General features: G+C 53.2%; 2 protein-coding genes across 2 annotated transcripts in view; both read left to right on the top strand.

The window, feature by feature from the left end:
- The window catches only part of LOC144595034 (uncharacterized), a 311,478-nt gene that overhangs the window by 42,217 nt on the left and 250,238 nt on the right, over positions 1–19,023 (top strand). The window lies entirely within an intron of this gene.
- Positions 1–19,023, top strand: part of pde2a (phosphodiesterase 2A) — a 72,015-nt gene that overhangs the window by 9,624 nt on the left and 43,368 nt on the right. Inside the window, exons 2-3 of the mRNA XM_078402915.1 lie at positions 13,560–13,649; positions 15,420–15,511. Of these exons, the coding sequence (XP_078259041.1) occupies positions 13,560–13,649; positions 15,420–15,511 (182 nt within the window). The remainder of the gene's footprint in view (positions 1–13,559; positions 13,650–15,419; positions 15,512–19,023) is intronic.

Below are 19,023 nucleotides of genomic sequence, written 5' to 3'. Positions count from 1 at the left end.
GGAGAAGGCAGGAACGGGGTACTGATTGAGAATGATCAGCCATGATCACATTGAATGGCGGTGCGTACAGGCTCGAAGGGCCGAATGGCCTCCTCCTGCACCTATTGTCTATTGTCTATCTTCGGTTTAAACCAGCATCTGCAGTTCCTTCTTGCACCATTATCAGAGGAGATCAGTTGGCATTGTGCTGGGCTAGCACAGTGGGCCGAAGGGCCTGTTCTAGTGCTGTAACATTCTATGTTCTAACTCTATGCCTGTCTAACGGAAACGCTTTGCCTCTCTCTCTTCAAACGCCCCTCTCCCTCCTGACTCCTCCCTCTCCCTCCTCACTCCTCCCTCTCCCTCCTCACTCTCCCCTCCCTCCTCGCCCCTTCCTCTCCCTCCTGACTCCTCCCTCTCCCTCCTCACTCTCCCCTCCCTCCTCGCCCCTTCCTCTCCCTCCTCACTCACCCCTCCCTCTCCCTCCTCACTCCTCCCTCTCCCTCCTCACTCTCCCCTCTCCCTCCTCGCCCCTTCCTCTCCCTCCTCACTCACCCCTCCCTCTCCCTCCTCACTCCTCCCTCTCACTCCTCACTTGCCCCTCCCCCTCCCTCCTCACTCCTCCCTCTCCCTCCTCACTCGCCCCTCCCCCTCCCTCCTCACTCCTCCCTCTCCCTCCTCACTCGACCCTCTCCCTCCTCGCCCCTCTCCCTCCTCACTTGCCCCTCCCCCTCCCTGCTCTCCTCCTCTCCCTCCTCCCTCTCCCTCTCCCTCCTTGCTTACTCCTCTCCCCCTCCCTCCTCACTCACCCCTCTCTCTCCCTCCTCGCCCCTCCCTCCCTCTCTCCTCCCCCCTCTCCCTCTCTCCTCCCCCCTCTCCCTCCTCTCCCGCCCCTCTCCCTCCTCTCCTGCCCCTCTCTCTCTGAGCCCGATCCTTCAGAGTTGCTCTAATACCTCCCAGAGAGGCTCTGTTTTGATTGTTGTTAGAGAGCACCGCTCTTGTGAGAAGCCCTGGGCTGTTTGCCGGTCCCAGTTGGAACTCTAATAATTCCCAGTGCTTATTTCAAGATTTCAAGATTTCCAGATTCATTTATTGTCACATGTACCAATTAAGGTACGGTGAAATTTGAGTGACCATCCAGCCAAGGGGCTGCCAACTATCCCCACTCCCAAATACGGGACAAGGTGACGTCACCGCCCCGCGCCCCACGTGTCCTCACCCAGCCAGCGGCCACGTGCTCCCGCTCCACCAATGGTAGCCGCCCGGCCGGGAGGCGGGTTGCTACGCAAACTCCGTTAGGCGGCGCCCGGGCCTCCGGGCCTACAGTGTCCGGAGCTAAAATGTCTGAAACCTAGAGTGTGTGGACCTAAAGTGCCCAGGCCTAGAGTGCCGCGCCTACAGTGTCCGGGCCTACAGTGTCTGGGTCTACAGTGTCCGGGCCTACAGTGTCCGGGCCTACAGTGTCCGGGCCTACAGTGTCTGGGCCTACAGTGCCCGGGCCTACAGCGTCGGGGCCTACAGTGTCCGGGCCTACAGCGTCGGGGCCTACAGTGTCCGGGCCTACTGTGTCCGGGTCTACAGTGTCCGGGCCTACAGTGTCTGGGCCTACAGTGCCCGGGCCTACAGCGTCGGGGCCTACAGTGTCCAGGCCTACTGTGTCTGGGCCTACAGTGTTGGGGCCTACAGTGTCCGGGCCTACAGTGTCCGGGCCTGCAGTGTCCGGGCCTACAGCGTCCCGGCCTACAGTGTCCGGGCCTACAGTGTCCGGGCCTACAGCGTCCCGGCCTACAGTGTCCAGGCCTACAGCGTCCGGGCCTACGGTGTCGGGGACTACAGTGTCCGGGCCTACAATGTCCGGGCTTACAGCGTCCGGGCTTACAGTGTCCGGGCCTACAGCGCCCCCCCCCCGGGCCTAATACGGGACAAGGGCGATCCCGTGCGGGACAAACCAAAACACGGGATGTCCCGGCTAATACGGGACAGTTGGCAACCCTAATACAGCCGTACTAAGAGAAAAGCAACAAGACACACAGCCGCATCAAGTAAAAATTGAACATAAACATGTTCCACCACAGCGGATTCCTCATTCCTCACTGTGCTGGAAGGTAATAAAGTCCAATCGTGCCCTCTCAATCTCTGGACAACCATGAGAGAATTTTATCGCAGCGGCGTTGCCAAGGCAACGACCTTGTGATTCTGGTAGCGTTGACGTTATTTTTTAATCTCTGCAGCCTACATCATTCACTCTGCTCTGCAACTGTCTCTTGTTCCTGGAGTACTGCGTGCAGTTGTACAGGGCCCTAGTGAGACCGCACCTGGAGTACTGCGTGCAGTTGTACAGGGCCCTAGTGAGACCGCACCTGGAGTACTGCGTGCAGTTGTACAGGGCCCTAGTGAGACCGCACCTGGAGTACTGTGTGCAGTTGTACAGGGCCCTAGTGAGACCGCACCTGGAGTACTGTGTGCAGTTGTACAGGGCCCTAGTGAGACCGCACCTGGAGTACTGTGTGCAGTTGTACAGGGCCCTAGTGAGACCGCACCTGGAGTACTGTGTGCAGTTGTACAGGGCCCTACTGTGACCACACCTGGAGTACTGTGTGCAATTGTACAGGGCCCTAGTGAGACCACACCTGGAGTACTGTTTGCAGTTGTACAGGGCCCTAGTGAGACCGCACCTGGAGTACTGTGCTCAGTTGTACAGGGCCCTAGTGAGACCGCACCTGGAGTACTGTGCTCAGTTGTACAGGGCCCTAGTGAGACCGCACCTGGAGTACTGTGCTCAGTTGTACAGGGCCTTAGTGAGACCGCACCTGGAGTACTGCGCGCAGTTGTACAGGGCCCTAGTGAGACCGCACCTGGAGTACTGTGTGCAGTTGTACAGGGCCCTAGTGAGACCGCACCTGGAGTACTGTGTGCAGTTGTACAGGGCCCTAGTGAGACCACACCTGGAGTACTGTGTGCAGTTTTGATCTCCAAATTCGAGGAAGGACATCCTTACTATTGATTATAGGAGCAAAGAGGTCCTTCTGCAGTTGTACAGGGCCCTAGTGAGACCACACCTGGAGTACCGTGTGCAGTTTTGGTCTCCAAATTTGAGGAAGGATATTCTTGCTATTGAGGGCGTGCAGCGTAGGTTTACTAGGTTAATTCCCGGAATGGCGGGACTGTCATATGTTGAAAGACTGGAGCGACTAGGCTTGTATACACTGGAATTTAGAAGGATGAGAGGAGATCTTATCGAAACGTATAAGATTATTAAGCGGTTATAGACAATAGACAATAGGTGCAGGAGGAGGCCATTCGGCCCTTCGAGCCAGCACCGCCATTCAATGTGATCATGGCTGATCATTCTCAATCAGTACCCCGTTCCTGCCTTCTCCCCATACCCCCTGACTCCGCTATCCTTAAGAGCTCTATCTAGCTCTCTCTTGAATGCATTCAGAGAATTGGCCTCCACTGCCTTCTGAGGCCGGTTGGACACGTTAGAGGCAGGAAACATGTTCCAAATGTTGGGGGAGTCCAGAACAAGGGGCCCACAGTTTAAGAATAAGGGGTAGGCCATTTAGAACTGAGATGAGGAAAAATCTTTTCACCCAGAGAGTTGTGAATCTGTGGAATTCTCTGCCTCAGAAGGCAGTGGAGGCCAATTCTCTGAATACATTCAAGAGAGAGCTAGATAGAGCTCTTAAGGATAGCGGAGTCAGGGGGTATGGGGAGAAGGCAGGAACGGGGTACTGATCAGCCATGATCACATCGAATGGCGGTACGTACAGGCTCGAAGGGCCGAATGGCCTCCTCCTGCACCTATTGTCTATTGTCTATTGTCTACTGACCCGCTGAGTTACTCCAGCACTCTGTGTCTGCCTAAGAACAATGGAAGGACTGGTCAGCACGTAACAAAAGCCTTCCACTGTACCTCGGTACACGTGACATTCCATAAACTAAACTGGACCGAACTGTCAGGGAGAGGAGGGGCGGGTGGGGATTAGGAGCTGAGAGCCGGCACGGACCCAATGGGCCGAATGGTCTCTTTCTGCGTCATGGATTCCCGGTGGTGGAGAGTGGTGTCGTCAAAGAGGATGTCCCACTGTGTCTCCTCTTCTCACGCCAGGCCCCAGAGTGCTCATTTTCCAATAATTAACCTTCTAGGAGCAGGAGACTTCAAGCTGTAGGAAAGAACAGCAGATACTGGCTTACACCGAAGATAGATGCAAAGCGCTGGAGTAACTCAGCGGGCCAGGCAGCATCTCAGCAGAAAAGGAATGCAATGGGTGACGTTTCGGGTCGAGACCCTTCCTCAGACTGAGAGTCGGGGTGGGGGGGGGGGGGGGGGGGGGGGAAGGGAACCGAGAGATATAGACGGTGATTTAGAGAGTGGTGGCGCAGCGGTAGAGTTGCTGCCTCACAGCGCCGGACACCCGGGTTCCATCCCGACTACGGGCGCCGTCTGTACGGAGTTTGTACGTTCTCCCCGTGACCTTCTCCGAGATCTTCGGTTTCCTCCCACACTCCAAAGACGTGCAGGTTTGTAGGTTAATTGGCTCGGTACAAGTGTAAATTGTCCCTGGTGTGTGTAGGATAGTGTTAGTGTGCGGGGATCGCTGGTCGGCGCGGACCCGGTGGGCCGAAGGGCCTGTTTCCACGCTGTATCTCAAAACCAAAATAGACCAAAAAACAAAATTCTTGCTATTGAGGGCGTGCAGCGTAGGTTTACTAGGTTAATTCCCGGAATGGCGGGACTGTCATATGTTGAAAGACTAGGCTTGTATACACTGGAATTTAGAAGGATGAGAGGGGATCTTATTGAAACATATAAGATTATTAAGGGGTTGGACAAGTTAGAGGCAGGAAACATGTAGTTCAGCACTGCTCTCTGGTTGTGGGAGGATGGTTCAGTTGCCTGATAACAGCCGGGAAGAAACTGCCCCTGAATCTGGAGGTGTGCGTTTTCACACTTTTGTACCTCTTGCCCCGATGGGAGAGGGGAGAAGAGGGAGTGACCGGGGTGAGACTGGTCCGTGATGATGCTGCTGGCCTTGCCGAGGCAGCGTGAGGTGTAGATGGAGTCGGTGGGAGGGAGGTTGGTTTGTGTGATGGTCTGGGCTGCGTCCACAACTCTCTGCCATTCCTCGCGGGTCTTGGATGGAGCCGTTCCCAGACCGAGCCGTGACACGTCCCGGTAAAATGCTTTCCGCGAGAAGTTGGTGAGAGTTGTTGGGGGACGTGCCGGACTTCAACGAGCCTTCTGAGGAAGGGGAGGCGTTGGGGTGCTGTCTTGGTCGTTGTTGCAACGTGGGTGGTCCAGGAGAAGTTGCTGGTGATAAGTTGTATGGTGATATGGAGATCTTATCGAAACGTATAAGATTATTAAGGGGTTGGACACGTTAGAGGCAGGAAACATGTTCCCAATGTTGGGGGAGTCCAGAACAAGGGGGCCACACAGTTTAAGAATAAGGGGTAGTCCATTTAGAACGGAGATGAGGAAAACCTTTTTCACTCAGAGAGTTGTGAATCTGTGGAATTCTCTGCCTTGGAAGGCAGTGGAGGCCAATTCTCTGAATGCATTCAAGAGAGAGCTAGATAGAGCTCTTAAGGATAGCGGAGTCAGGGGGTATGGGGAGAAGGCAGGAACGAGGTACTGATTGAGAATGATCAGCCATGATCACATTAAATGGCGGTGCGTACAGGCTCGAAGGGCCGAATGGCCTCCTCCTGCACCTATTGTCTATTGACTAAATGAATGAAAGATGTGCAAAAATGTAACGACGATACAGGAAACAGGCTGTTGTGAGCTGTGGGCTTGGTGAAAACGAGTCACAGACAATGAGACTCAACAAAACTATCATCTATTGTCTATAAGACGACTTGAAACTAGTGCAAGGACTTGGGTGGGTGGGGGGGGGGGGGGACGGAGTGTTGAGTTGAGTTTAGTTTACTGTCATGTGCACCGAGGTACAGTGAAAAGCTTCTGTTGTGTGTTGGCCAGTCAGCGGAAAGACAACAGGAGAGAGTCCTTCTGCAGTTGTACAGGGCCCTAGTGAGACCGCACCTGGAGTACTGTGTGCTCGAGCCAGCACCGCCATTCAATGTGATCATCCAAAATCAGTACCCCGTTCGTGCTTTCTCCCCATATCCCCTGACCCCGCTAGCCCTAAGAGCTAAATCTAACTCTCCCTTGAAAACATCCAGTGAATTGGCCTCCACTGCCTTCTGTGGCAGAGAATAAGATCCCCTCTCATCCTTCTAAATTCCAGTGTACACAAGCCCAGTCGACCCATTCTCTCATTATATGTCAGTCCCGCCATCCCAGGGATTAACCTGGTGAGCCTACGCTGCACTGCCTCAATAGCAAGAATATCCTTCCTCAAATTAGGAGACCAAAACTGCACACAGTACTCCAGATGTGGTCTCACCAGGGCCCTGTACAACTGCAGTAGGACCTCCTTGCTCCTCAGAGGGCAGTGGAGGCCAATTCTCTGAATGCATTCAAGAGAGAGCTAGATAGAGCTCTTAAGGATAGCGGAGTCAGGGGGTATGGGGAGAAGGCAGGAACGGGGTACTGATTGTGAATGATCAGCCATGATCACATTGAATGGCGGTGCTGGCTCGAAGGGCCGAATGGCCTACTCCTGCACTTATTGTCTATTGGCTATTGTCTATTGAACTCAAATCCTCTCGCAATGAAGGCCAACATGCCATTGGCTTTCTTCACTGCCTGCTGTACCTGCATGCTTACTTTCAGTGACTGATGTACAATCACACCCAGGTCTCGTTGCACCTCCCCTTATCTTAATCTGACACCATTCAGATAATGCGTAGGAAAGAACTGCAGATGCTGGTTTAAATCGAAGGTGGACAGGAAATGCTGGAGTAACTCAGCGGGTCAGACAGCATCTGTGGAGAGAAGGAATGGGTGACGTATCGGGTCGAGACCCTTCTTCAGACTGATGTCAGGGGGGTGAGCGGGACAGAGATAGAATGTATATAGAGACAGTGAGACTGGTGGATGAACTGGGAAGTCTTCCTGTCTCAGACTACAATCTATCTCTGTCCCGTCCCCTCCCCTCAAATAAGCCTGAAGAAAGGTCTCGACCCGAAACGTCACCCATTCCTTCTCTCCACAGATGCTGCCTGTCCCGCTGAGTTACTCCAGCACTCTGTGAAACGTCACCCATTCCTTCTCTCCACAGATGCTGCCTGACCCGCTGAGTTACTCCAGCACTCTGCGTCTGCCTTCAGTATCCATACCATTGGGTTGTTTGTTGCGTTTGGACTCGGATATCAGCGGCTTTGTGGTGAAACTTCAAAACCGGTTACGCAGGTTGCTCTGAAAGTGTGGAGACTTATCCAACCCTAACTCCCCGTAGTTTTCCCAGTCCTTTAATCCCACCTGCAGGCGCTAAGAAGCTTTATCCCAGGCCTGCTATTCAGTTCAGTTTATTGTCACGTGTACCGAGGTACAGTGAAAAGCTTTTGTTGCGCGCTAACCAGTCAGCGGAAAGACAATACGTGATTACAATCGAGCCGTCCACAGTGTACAGATACAGGGTAAGGGAATAACGGGGCAAGGTAAAGTCCGATCAAGGATAGTCCGAGGGTCTCCAATGAGGTAGATAGTAGTTCAGCACTGCTCTCTGGTTGTGGTAGGATGGTTCAGTTGCCTGATAACAGCCGGGAAGAAACTGTCCCTGAATCTGGAGGTGTGCGTTTTCACACTTCTGTACCTCTTGCCCCGATGGGAGAGGGGAGAAGAGGGAGTGACCGGGGTGAGACTGGTCCGTGATGATGCTGCTGGCCTTGCCGAGGCAGCGTGAGGTGTAGATGGAGTCGGTGGGAGGGAGGTTGGTTTGTGTGATGGTCTGGGCTGCGTCCACAACTCTCTGCGATTCCTCGAGGGTCTTGGATGGAGCCGTTCGCAGACCGAGCCGTGACGCGTCCCGGTAAAATGCTTTCCGCGGCGCATCTGTAGAAGTTGGTGAGAGTTGTTGGAGACGGGCCGAACTTTAACGAGCCTTCTGAGGAAGGGGAGGCGTTGGGGGGCTGTCTTGGTCTTTGCTTCAATATGGGTGGTCCTGGAGAAGTTGCTGGTGATAAGTTGTATGGTGATATGGAGATCTTATCGAAACGTATAAGATTATTAAGGGGTTGGACACATTAGAGGCAGGAAACATTTTCCCAATGTTGGGGAGTCCAAAACCAGGGGCCACAGTTTAAGAATAAGGGGGTCGGCCATTTAGAACTGAGATGAGGGAAACCTTTTGAGTCAGAGAGTTGTGAATCTGTGGAATTCTCTGCCTCAGAAGGCAGTGGAGGCCAATTCTCTGAATGCATTCAAGAGAGAGCTGGATAAAGCTCTTAAGGATAGTGGAGTCAGGGGGTATGGGGAGAAGGCAGGAACGGGGTACTGATTGAGAATGATCAGCCATGATCACATTGAATGGCGGTGCTGGCTCGAAGGGCCGAAATGGCCTACTCCGGCACCTATTGTCTATTGTCTATTGTCTATTCAACCATCTCTGCCACCAACATTGACACTTGGAGCCAAACACCGCCACTCAAGTGGATCATGGCTGATCATCCACAATCAGTACCCCGTTCCTGCTTTCTCCCCATATCCCTTGGTTCCATTAGCCCTGAGAGCAATATCTAACTCTCTCTTGAATACATCGTTATGGGGAGAAGGCAGGAGAATGGGGTTAGAAGGGAGAGAGAGGTCAGCCTGGACATATAAAATTATAAAACCGTTTTTTCACCCCCGAGCGATCATTCAAAGCTGCAAAATGTGCAGGAAGGAACTGCAGGGGCTGGTTTAAGCCCAAGATAGACACGGAATGCTGGAGTAACTCAGCGGGTCAGGCAGCATCTCTGGAGGGAAGGAATGGGTGACGTTTCGGGGTCGAGACCCTTCTTCAGACTGAGAGTCAGGGGGGAGGGTGAAACGAGAGATATAGACGGTGATGGGAACAAATTCCTTGTATTCAATGGAGTTTAGAAGGATGAGAGGGGATCTTATAGAGACGTATAAAATTATAAAAGGACTGGAGCAAGCTAGATGCAGGAAAAATGTTCCCAATGTTGGGGGAGTCCAGAACGCAGGGGCCACACAGTCTAAGAATAAAGGGGAAGCCATTTAAAACTGAGGGGAGAAGAAACCTTTTCACCCAGAGAATTTGTTGTGAATTTGTGGAATTCTCTGCCACTGAGGGCAGTGGAGGCCAATTCACTGGATGGATTTAAAAGAGAGTTAGATAGAGCTCTAGGGGCTAGCGGAATCAAGGGATATGGGGAGAAGGCAGGCACGGGTTACTGATTGTGGATGATCAGCCATGATCACAATTTGAATGGCGGTGCTGGCTCGAAGGTGCGAATGGCCTCCTCCTGCACCTATTTTCCATGTTTGTATGTTTCTATGATTGAATAGCAGAGTAGACCCGATGGGCCGAATGGCCTAGTTCTGCTCCTCTCACGAATGATCCCAACTGATTGCTGGTATTCCCTGGTCAGGGAACATTCGGAAAGGTGGAGATGCTGATGGGAGGCAGGGAGCAATCTCGGAGAGCTTGTGGAAGCCAAATATTCACCACGCGAGGAGTTCGTAGTGATGTAAACAACATACCTGCCCGGGCAAACACTTCCACTCCCACAGGGTCCAGGTCGAGCTTAGTTCAGTTTAGTTTAGAGATACAGCGCGGAAACAGGCCCTTCGGCCCACCGGGTCCGCGCCGACCAGCGATCCCCGCGCACTAACACCAGAAGGATGAGAGGAGATCTTATCGAAACGTATAAGATTATTAACGGGTTGGACACGTTAGAGGCAGGAAACATGTTCCCAATGTTGGGGGAGTCCAGAACAAGGGGCCACAGTTTAAGAATAAGGGGTAGGCCATTTAGAACTGAGATGAGGAAAAACTTTTTCAGTCAGAGAGTTGTGAATCTGTGGAATTCTCTGCCTCAGAAGGCAGTGGAGGCCAATTCTCTGAATGCATTCAAGAGAGCGCTAGATAGAGCTCTTAAGAATAGCGGAGTCAGGGGGTATGGGGAGAAGGCAGGAACGGGGTACTGATTGAGAATGATCAGCCATGATCACATTGAATGGCGGTGCTGGCTCGAAGGGCAGAATGGCCTCCTCCTGCACCTATTGTCTATTGTCTATTGTCTATTGCCTTCGGCCCATCAAGTCCACTCCGACCAGCGATCCCCGCACACTAACACTGTCCAACACACACTAGGGGGACAATTTATAATTTAAACCGAAGCCAATTAACCTACAAACTTGCACGTCTTTGGAGTGTGGGAGGAACCGGAGCACCCGGAGAAATCCCACGCAGGTCACGGGGGGAACGTACAAACTCCGTACAGACAGCGCCCGTGGTCGGGATGGAACCCGGGTCTCCGGCGCTGTGAGGCAATGGCTCGACCCACTCTGCCCACTTCAGCTTGTAGCAAATACGCGGTGAGTTTAGCCGCTGAGCTAGATTTCAAATCCCGTCCGGATCATCTGGGATTTTAAATGGAAACAATTGAATAACATCATTAACCTAGATGTAAATCCGTACACAGGATTGCCATTAAAGGCTCATCTGCCTCGTTAACTTGCATTAGGGCAGAAGAACTTCATTGAGTTTGAATTTTTGTGTTCAGTTTATTTGCCTTATTTCATTTATGCAGTTGTATAAACATAGAAACATCGAAAATAGGTGCAGGATGAGACCATTCGGTCCTTCGAGCCAGCACCGCCATTCATTGCGATCATGGCTGATCATCCACAATCAGTAACCCGTGCCTGCCTTCTCCCCATATCCCTTGATTCCGCTAGCCCCTAGAGCTCTATCTAACTCTCTCTTAAATCCATCCAGTGATTTGGCCTCCACTGCCCTCTGTGGCAGAGAATTCCACAAATTCACAACTCTCTGGGTGAAAAAGTTCAATAGACAATAGACAATAGGTGCAGGAGGAGGCCATTCGGCCCTTCGAGCCCTTCAGCCCTAAACTGCAGATGCTGGTTTAAATCGAAGGTAGACAGGAAACGCTGGAGCAACTCAGCGGGTCAGGCAGCATCTCTGGAGAGAAGGAAAGGGGGACGTTTCGGGTCAAGAGGGCGAAGGGCCTGTTTCCGCACTGTATATCTAAACTAAACTCAACTAAACTAAACTGAAAGACAACTTGCTGTGTACGAAGGAACTGCAGATGCTGGTTTAAATCGAAGGTAGACACAACATGCTGGAGTAACTCAGCGGGTCAGGCAGCGTTCCTTTTCTCCAGAGATGCTGCCTGTCCTGCTGAGTTACTCCAGCACTCTGTGAAACGTCACCTATCCATGTTCTCCAGAGATGCTGCCTGTCCTGCTGAGTTACTCCAGCACTCTGTGAAACGTCACCTATCCATGTTCTCCAGAGATGCTGCCTGTCCTGCTGAGTTACTCCAGCACTCTGTGAAACGTCACCTATCCATGTTCTCCACAGATGCTGCCTGACCCGCTGAGTTACTCCAGTGTCCTGTGTCTACCTACCCCTGCCACTGGCTGGTGCACTTGCCCTGATGTAACCGGTACCGTGTGTCTGGGCGTTGCTGGTTGAGTCGGTGATGGGGAGTGACAGCATTAACGCATTGATTTCTCCCTGACAATATCGGGGCTGCCTTTAATCAACCGCGCGCGGCCTGGGGAAAGGTCAGCCATGGGCACCTGAAGGACGCGTTGTCTGATTAGACGATCACGCCGCCCACCCTCGCTCCCAGTCACCACTCACGGCCACACAGCATCTGTGGCAGAGTAAAGATTTATCCGTCGGTCAGTAATTCAACCTGACACCAATCTAGTTAAAAGCATGTGGAGTTATTGCTACGCATAACGTTAGTGCACGGGGGGAGGCCATTTCGGATTATTCAGTGCAGTTCTGGGTCAGAGGGTGGTGAATCTGTGGAATTCATTGCCACAGACGGCTGTGGAGGCCAAGTCAGTGGATATTTTTAAGGCAGAGATTGAAAAGTTCTTCATTAGGAAGGGCATAATCTTATAGAGGCAATAGACAATAGGTGCAGGAGGAGGCCATTCGGCCCTTCGAGCCTGTACGCACCGCCATTCAATGTGATCATGGCTGATCATTCTCAATCAGTACCCCGTTCCTGCCTTCTCCCCATACCCCCTGACTCCGCTATCCTTAAGAGCTCTATCTAGCTCTCTCTTGAATGCATTCAGAGAATCGGCCTCCACTGCCTTCTGAGGCAGAGAATTCCACAGATTCACAACTCTCTGACTGAAAAGGTTTTTCCTCATCTCCAGATTCACCACGTAGAAACCTAGAAAATAGGTGCAGGAGGAGGCCATTCGGCCCTTCGAGCCAGCACCGCCATTCATTGTGATCATGGCTGATCATCCACAATCAGTAACCCGTGCCTGCCTTCTCCCCATATCCCTTGATTCCGCTATCCCCTAGAGCTCTATCTAACTCTCTTTTAAATTCATCCAGTGAATTGGCCTCCACTGCCCTCTGTGGCAGAGAATTCCACAGATTCACAACTCTCTGACTGAAAAAGTTTCTCCTCATCTCCGTTCTAAATGGCCGACCCCTTATTCTTAAACTGTGGCCCCTGGTTCTGGACTCCCCCAACATTGGGAACATGTTTCCTGCCTCTAACGTGTCCAATCCCTTAATAATCTTAAGTGTTTCGATAAGATCTCCATCAGGGGAAGGATGTGGAGGCTTTGGAGAGAAAGGGTGCGGAGGAGATTCACCAGAATGCTGCTGCTTCTGGGAGGGATTGAAGGTTTAGTTTAGTATTGAGCCGGGAGGCGGGTTGCTATGCAACCTCCGCTAGGCGGTGCCCGGGTCAACAGTGGCCCCCGGGCTACAGTGAACGGGCCTGCAGCATCCGGACCTACAGCATCCAGGCCTACAGGTTCCGGGCCCACAGTGTCCGGGCCTACAGCGTCCATGCCTGCAGCGTTCGGGCCTACAGCGTCCGGGCCTACAGCGTCCGGGCCTACAGCGTCCGGGCCTACAGCGTCCGGGCCTACAGTGTCCGGGCCAACAGTGTTCGGGCCTACAGTGTCTGGGCCTACACTGTCCGGGCCAACAGTGTTCGGACCTACAGTGTCCGGGCCTATAGTGTCCGGGCCTACAGTGTCCGGGCCTGCAGTGTCCGGGGCTGCAGTGTCCGGGCCTACAGTGTTTGGGCCTACACTGACCTGGCCTACAGTGTCCAGGCCTACAGTGTCCGGGCCTACACTGTCCGGGCCTTCAGTGTTCGGTCCTACAGTGTCCGGTCCTACAGTGTCCGGGCCTACAGTGTCCGGGCCTACAGCGCCCCCGGACCTAATAAGGGACAAGGGCGGTCCCATACGGGACAAAACAATTTAGCTCAATATACGGGATGTCCCGGCTAATACGGGACAGTTGGCAACACTATCCCTGCATCTCACAGATGTACAGCACTTTGGTCAACGTGGGTTGTTTTTAAATGTGTTATACAAATAAAATTGACTTGACTTGACTTGACTTGACCTCAGCTGTACAGACGACAATAAACTTGGTCTGACATCAGTGTGAAATGTTGATTAATTTTGTCTTCTGTTTTTCCAGGATTCTCTGCTCAATCTTGCCTCCGTCATTGACACCATCTCTCTACGAACTGTCATCAACGATGCCTTGTCAGCAGTCATTCCAAAAGTGGTGAGTTCAGCTCCTTCAGAGGTACAGAGATCGGGGACCTGGGGTGGAGGGAACTGAACCGAGGAGTAAGGTCGCCAACTGTCCCGTATTAGCCGGGCCATCCCGTATTTTGGGCTAAATTGGTTTGTCCCGTACGGGACCGCCCTTGTCCCTTATTAGGCCCGGGGGGCGCTGTAGGCCCGGACTCTGTAGACCCGGACACTGTAGGGCCGGACACTGTGGGCCCGGACACTGTGGGCCCGGACACTGTAGGCCTGGACTCTGTAGGCCCGGACACTGTAGGACCGGACTCTATAGGCCCGGACACTGTAGGCTCGGACACTGTGGGCCCGGACACTGTGGGCCCGGACACTGTAGGCCTGGACTCTGTAGGCCTAGACTCTGTAGGCCTGGACACTGTAGGCCCAGACGCTGTAGGCCCGGACACTGTAGGCCCGGACACTGTGAGCCCGGACACTGTAGGCCTGGACTCTGTAGGCCCAGACGCTGTAGGCCCGGACACTGTAGGCCCGGACACTGTGGGCCCGGACACTGTAGGCCTGGATTCTGTAGGTCCTGACTCTGTAGGCCCAGACTTTGTAGGCCCAGACACTGTAGGCCTGGACACTGTGGGCCCGGACACTGTAGGCCTGGACTCTGTAGGCCCAGACTCTGTAGGCCTGCACACTGTAGGCCTGGACACTGTAGGCCCGGGGGGTCGCAGCAGTCCATAGGTAAGTAGACACACAATGCTGGAGTAACTCGAGAGAGAGAGAGAGAAGGAATGGGTGACGTTTCGGGTCGAGACCCTGAAGAGTCGAGTCTGAAGAAGGGTCTCCCATTCCTTTTCTCCCGAGATGCTGCCTGACACGCTGAGTTACTCCAGCATTTTGTGTGTCTACTTTCAATTTTAACCAGCATCTGCAGTTTTTTTCCTACACCAGACACTGTAGGCCCGGACAGTGTAGGTAGACCCGGACAGTGTAGGCCCGGATACTGTAGGCCCGGACAGTGTAGGCCTGGACAGTGTAGACCCGGACAGTGTAGGCCCGGACAGTGTAGGCCCGGACAGTGTAGGCCCGGAGGCCTGGGCGCCGCCTAACGGAGGTTGCGTAGCAACCCGCCTCCCGGCCCGGGCGGCCGCCATTGGTGGAGTGGGAGCATGTGGCCGCTGGCTGGGTGAGGCCACGTGGGGCGCAGGAGCGGTGACGTCACTTTTTGTCCCTTACTTGTGAGTGCGAAAGTTTGCAATCCCTAGTTGCTCCTGGGCCTGGCCAAGCCGGCCGTCCGCGAGTCACGGCGCCAGGCGGAAGGAGGCTCTGCTCGAGCTGTGACAAACTTTTTTTCGCCTTCCGTCACAGTGAGGAATGTGGAGGAGTCACTGTGGGGGATGTTCATGTTAAAATGTATTGAACATGAAGTTCCTTGAAGTTCCTCGTATGTTGCAAAACATACTTGGCTAATAAAGTATGGTTGTGATGATGATGATGTTGATGATGATGATGATGATGATGTTGATGATGCTGATGATGTTGATGATGTTGATCATGCTGTTGATGATGATGATGTTGATGATGATGATGATGATGATGATGATGATGATGATGATGATGATGATGATGATGATGATGATGATGATGATGATGATGATGATGATGATGATGTTGATGTTGATGTTGATGATGATGTTGATGATGCTGTTGATGATGATGATGATGATGTTGATGATGATGATGTTGATGATGATGGTTGGGACCTCGTTGACCTCTCCCCCTCTGTTCACCCTTGCAGGAGAAGATCTACACCTACCTTCTGGATGTCAAGTCCAGCAAGCTTCTGTGTGACAACCCTCCGCACGAGATGTCCAACGAGGGGAGGCTGAGGTAGGTGCCTCGTGGAGTCATGCGGAACGGAAACAGGCCCTTCGGCCCAACTGGTCCATTCTTGCCCAAGTTGCCCCATCTGTGTTTCACTGGAGTTGTTTAGTTTTAGAGATACAGCGCGGAACTAGACCCTTCGGCCCGCCGGGTCCGCGCCGACCAGTGATTGACACTACCCTACACACACTTGGGACGATTTTACAAACTACATTGAAACTAGGGGCTGCCACAACTATCTCACTCCCAAATACGGGACAAGGTGACATCACCGCCCTGCGCCCCACGCGACCTCACCCAGCCAGCGGCCACGTGCTCCCATGGCGGCCGCCTGGGCCTGGAGGCGGCGCCCGGGCCTCCACACCTCGACAGGCCTGAGCTAAAATGTCAAAAACCTAGAGAGTCGGGACCTAAACTGTCGGGGCCTCCAGCGTCCGGGTCTACAGCGTCAGTGCCTACAGTGTCTGGGCTTACAGTGTCCGGGCCTACAGCGTCCGGGCCTACAGCGTCCGGGCCTACAGCGTCCGGGCCTACAGCGTCCGGGTCTATAGCGTCAGTGCCTACACCGTCCGGGCCTACAGCGTCCGGGCCTACAGCGTCCGGGCCTACAGCGTCCGGGCCTACAGCGTCCGGGCCTACAGCGTCTGGGCCTACAGCGTCCGGGCCTACAGTGTCCTGGCCTACATTGTCCGGGCCTACAGTGTCCGGGCCTACAGTGCCCCCCGGGCCTAATACGGGACAAGGGCGGTCCCGTACGGGACAAACCAATTTAGACCAAAATACGGGATGTCCCGTCTAATACAGGACAGTTGGCAACACTAAGTGAATCCAAGCCATCCCTGCACACTAACACTATCCTACACACACTAGGGACAATTTGTTTTACATTTATACCAAGCCAATTAACCTACAGACCTGCACGTCTTTGGAGTGTGGGAGGAAACCGGAGATCTCAGAGAAAACCCACGCAGGTCACGGGGAGAACGTACAAACTCTGCACAGACAGCGCCCGTAGTCGGGATGGAACCCGGGTCTCCGGCGCTGTGAGGCAGCAACTCTACCACCGTTCCACCCTGCTCTTCCCACCTGCCCACATTTGCCCATTATCCCTCCAAACCTGTCCTATCCATGCACCTGTCCAAGTGTCTTTTAGATGGTGTTGTAGTACCTGCCTCAACGACCTCCTCTGGCAGCTTGTTCCTTACACCGATCACCCTCTATGATAGGAGTACAATTAGGCCGTTCGGCCCATCGAGTCCACTCCGCCATTCAATCACGGCTGATCTATCTCTCCCTCCTAACTCCATTCTCCTGCCTTCTCCCCGTTACCCCTCACACCTGCACTAATCAAGAATCTATCTGTCTCTGACTTAAAGATATATCCACTGACTTGTGGCCTCCACAGCCGTCTGTGGCAACGAGTTCCACAGATTCACCACCCTCTCTAAAGAAATTTCTCCTCTTCTCCTTCCCAAGGGAACGTCCTTTAATTCTGAGGCTGTGCCCTCTGGTCCTAGACTCTCCCACTAGTGGAAACATCCTCTCCACATCCACTCTATCCAGGCCTTTCAATGAGACCCCCCCCCCATCCTTCTAAACTCCAGTGAGTACAGGCCCAGTGATCAAACTCTCATCCTCATACTCATTCCTGGGATCGTTCTTGCAAGTCTTCAAGGTACTTAACGCGGCACGTACGACTTTAATTGCTCTTCCCTCCTCACGCGCCCAAACAAGATGGCCGCCGACAGGTGGGGGCCGCCCGGGGTCAGTGGCTCCCTCTCCCCTCTCCTTCCCCCCCCCCCCTCCCTCGTCCGCACCCGGGGGGCACTCTGAGCGGGAGGGAGATGGCCCTCCTCCCCGCCCGCTGATCCTTCCCTCACGTCCCTTCGACCCGCGGCGTGCTCGGTTCCCCCGCTCCCGCCCGCCGCCCAGCGCCGACCCACAACACTCTACACTCTACACTACGCTCTCTACACTCTACACTCTGCTCTCTACTCTGCACTCTACACTCTACACTACGCTCTCTACTCTCTACACTCTACACTCTACACTAAGCTCTCTACTCTCTACACTCTGCTCTCTACACTCTACACTCTACACTACGCTCTCTACACTCTACTCTCTACACTACGCTCTCTACACTCTACACTCTACGCTCTACACTCTACACTCTACACTCTACACTACACTACGCTCTCTACTCTCTACACTCTGCTCTCTACACTCTACACTCTCCACTCTACACTACGCTCTCTACACTCTACGCTCTACACTCTACACTCTACACTCTACACTACGCTCTCTACACTCTACGCTCTACACTCTACACTCTACGCTCTACACTCTACACTCTACACTCTACTCTCTACACTCTACACTCTACGCTCTCTACACTGTACACTACGCTCTCTACACTCTGCACTACACTCTCTACGCAACACAGACCCCAGCGGGCAGCTTCTCCTCCCCCTCCTCCTCCTTCGGCGGCCTTCCTCGAGGGAGGGGGGGAAGGTGAGGATCGACGCTGACAGACTGCGTGATGCCTTGCCCTCTGATGCCTTGCCCTCTGATGCCTTGCCCTCTGATGCCTTGCCCTCTGATGCCTTGCCCTCTGATGCCTTGCCCTCTGACCTTGCCCTCTGATGCCTTGCCCTCTGACCTTGCCCATGGCAATAAACGGCAAATTCACGCGAGGGAGGAGATTGTATCCTTCCCTTTAATTAAACTGAGACCTCCTCTCGCCATCGATCTGCGCCCTGTCTCAGCGAGAGAGGGAGAGAGAGAGAGAGAGAGAGAGAGAGAGCAGGATGTCATTAGATTAATAACACACACGGCTTTACGAGCTGGCAGAGTCGACAATGATTTAACCTTCATCTTCAGCAAGTGCGCCCGGAAGTCTTGTATTCACTGGAGTTTAGAAGGATGAGAGGGGATCTTATAGAGACGTATAAAACTATAAAAGGACTGGACAAGCTAGATGCAGGAAAAATGTTCCCAATGTTGGGGGAGTCCGGAACCAGGGGCCACACAGTCTAAGAATAAAGGGGAGGCCATTTAAAACTGAGGTGAGAAGGAACTTTTTCACCCAGAGAATTTGTTGTGAATTTGTGGAATTCTCTGCCATAGAGGGCAGTGGAGGCCAATTCACTGGATAGATTTTAAAAGAGAGTTAGATAGAGCTCTAGGGGCTAGTGGAATCAAGGGATATGGGGAGAAGGCAGGCACGGGTTACTGATTGTGGATGATCAGCCATGATCACAATGAATGGCGGTGCTGGCTCGAAGGGCCGAATGGCCTCCTCCTGCACCTGTTTTCTATGTTCTCTCCAAAGACCAAACTCAACAAGTTCACAAGTTTAGTTTAGTTTAGAGATACAGCGCGGAAACAGGCCCTTCGGCCCACCGGGTCCGCGCCGACCAGCGATCCCCGCACACGCTAACACTATCCTACACACACTAGCGACAATTTTTACATTTATACCAAGCCAATTAACCTACACACCTGTACGTCTTTGGAGT

This window comes from Rhinoraja longicauda, chromosome 7, assembly GCF_053455715.1.
Source record: "Rhinoraja longicauda isolate Sanriku21f chromosome 7, sRhiLon1.1, whole genome shotgun sequence".
Classification (NCBI taxonomy): domain Eukaryota; kingdom Metazoa; phylum Chordata; class Chondrichthyes; order Rajiformes; family Arhynchobatidae; genus Rhinoraja; species Rhinoraja longicauda.
This window is presented reverse-complemented; position numbering and strand designations above follow the sequence as displayed.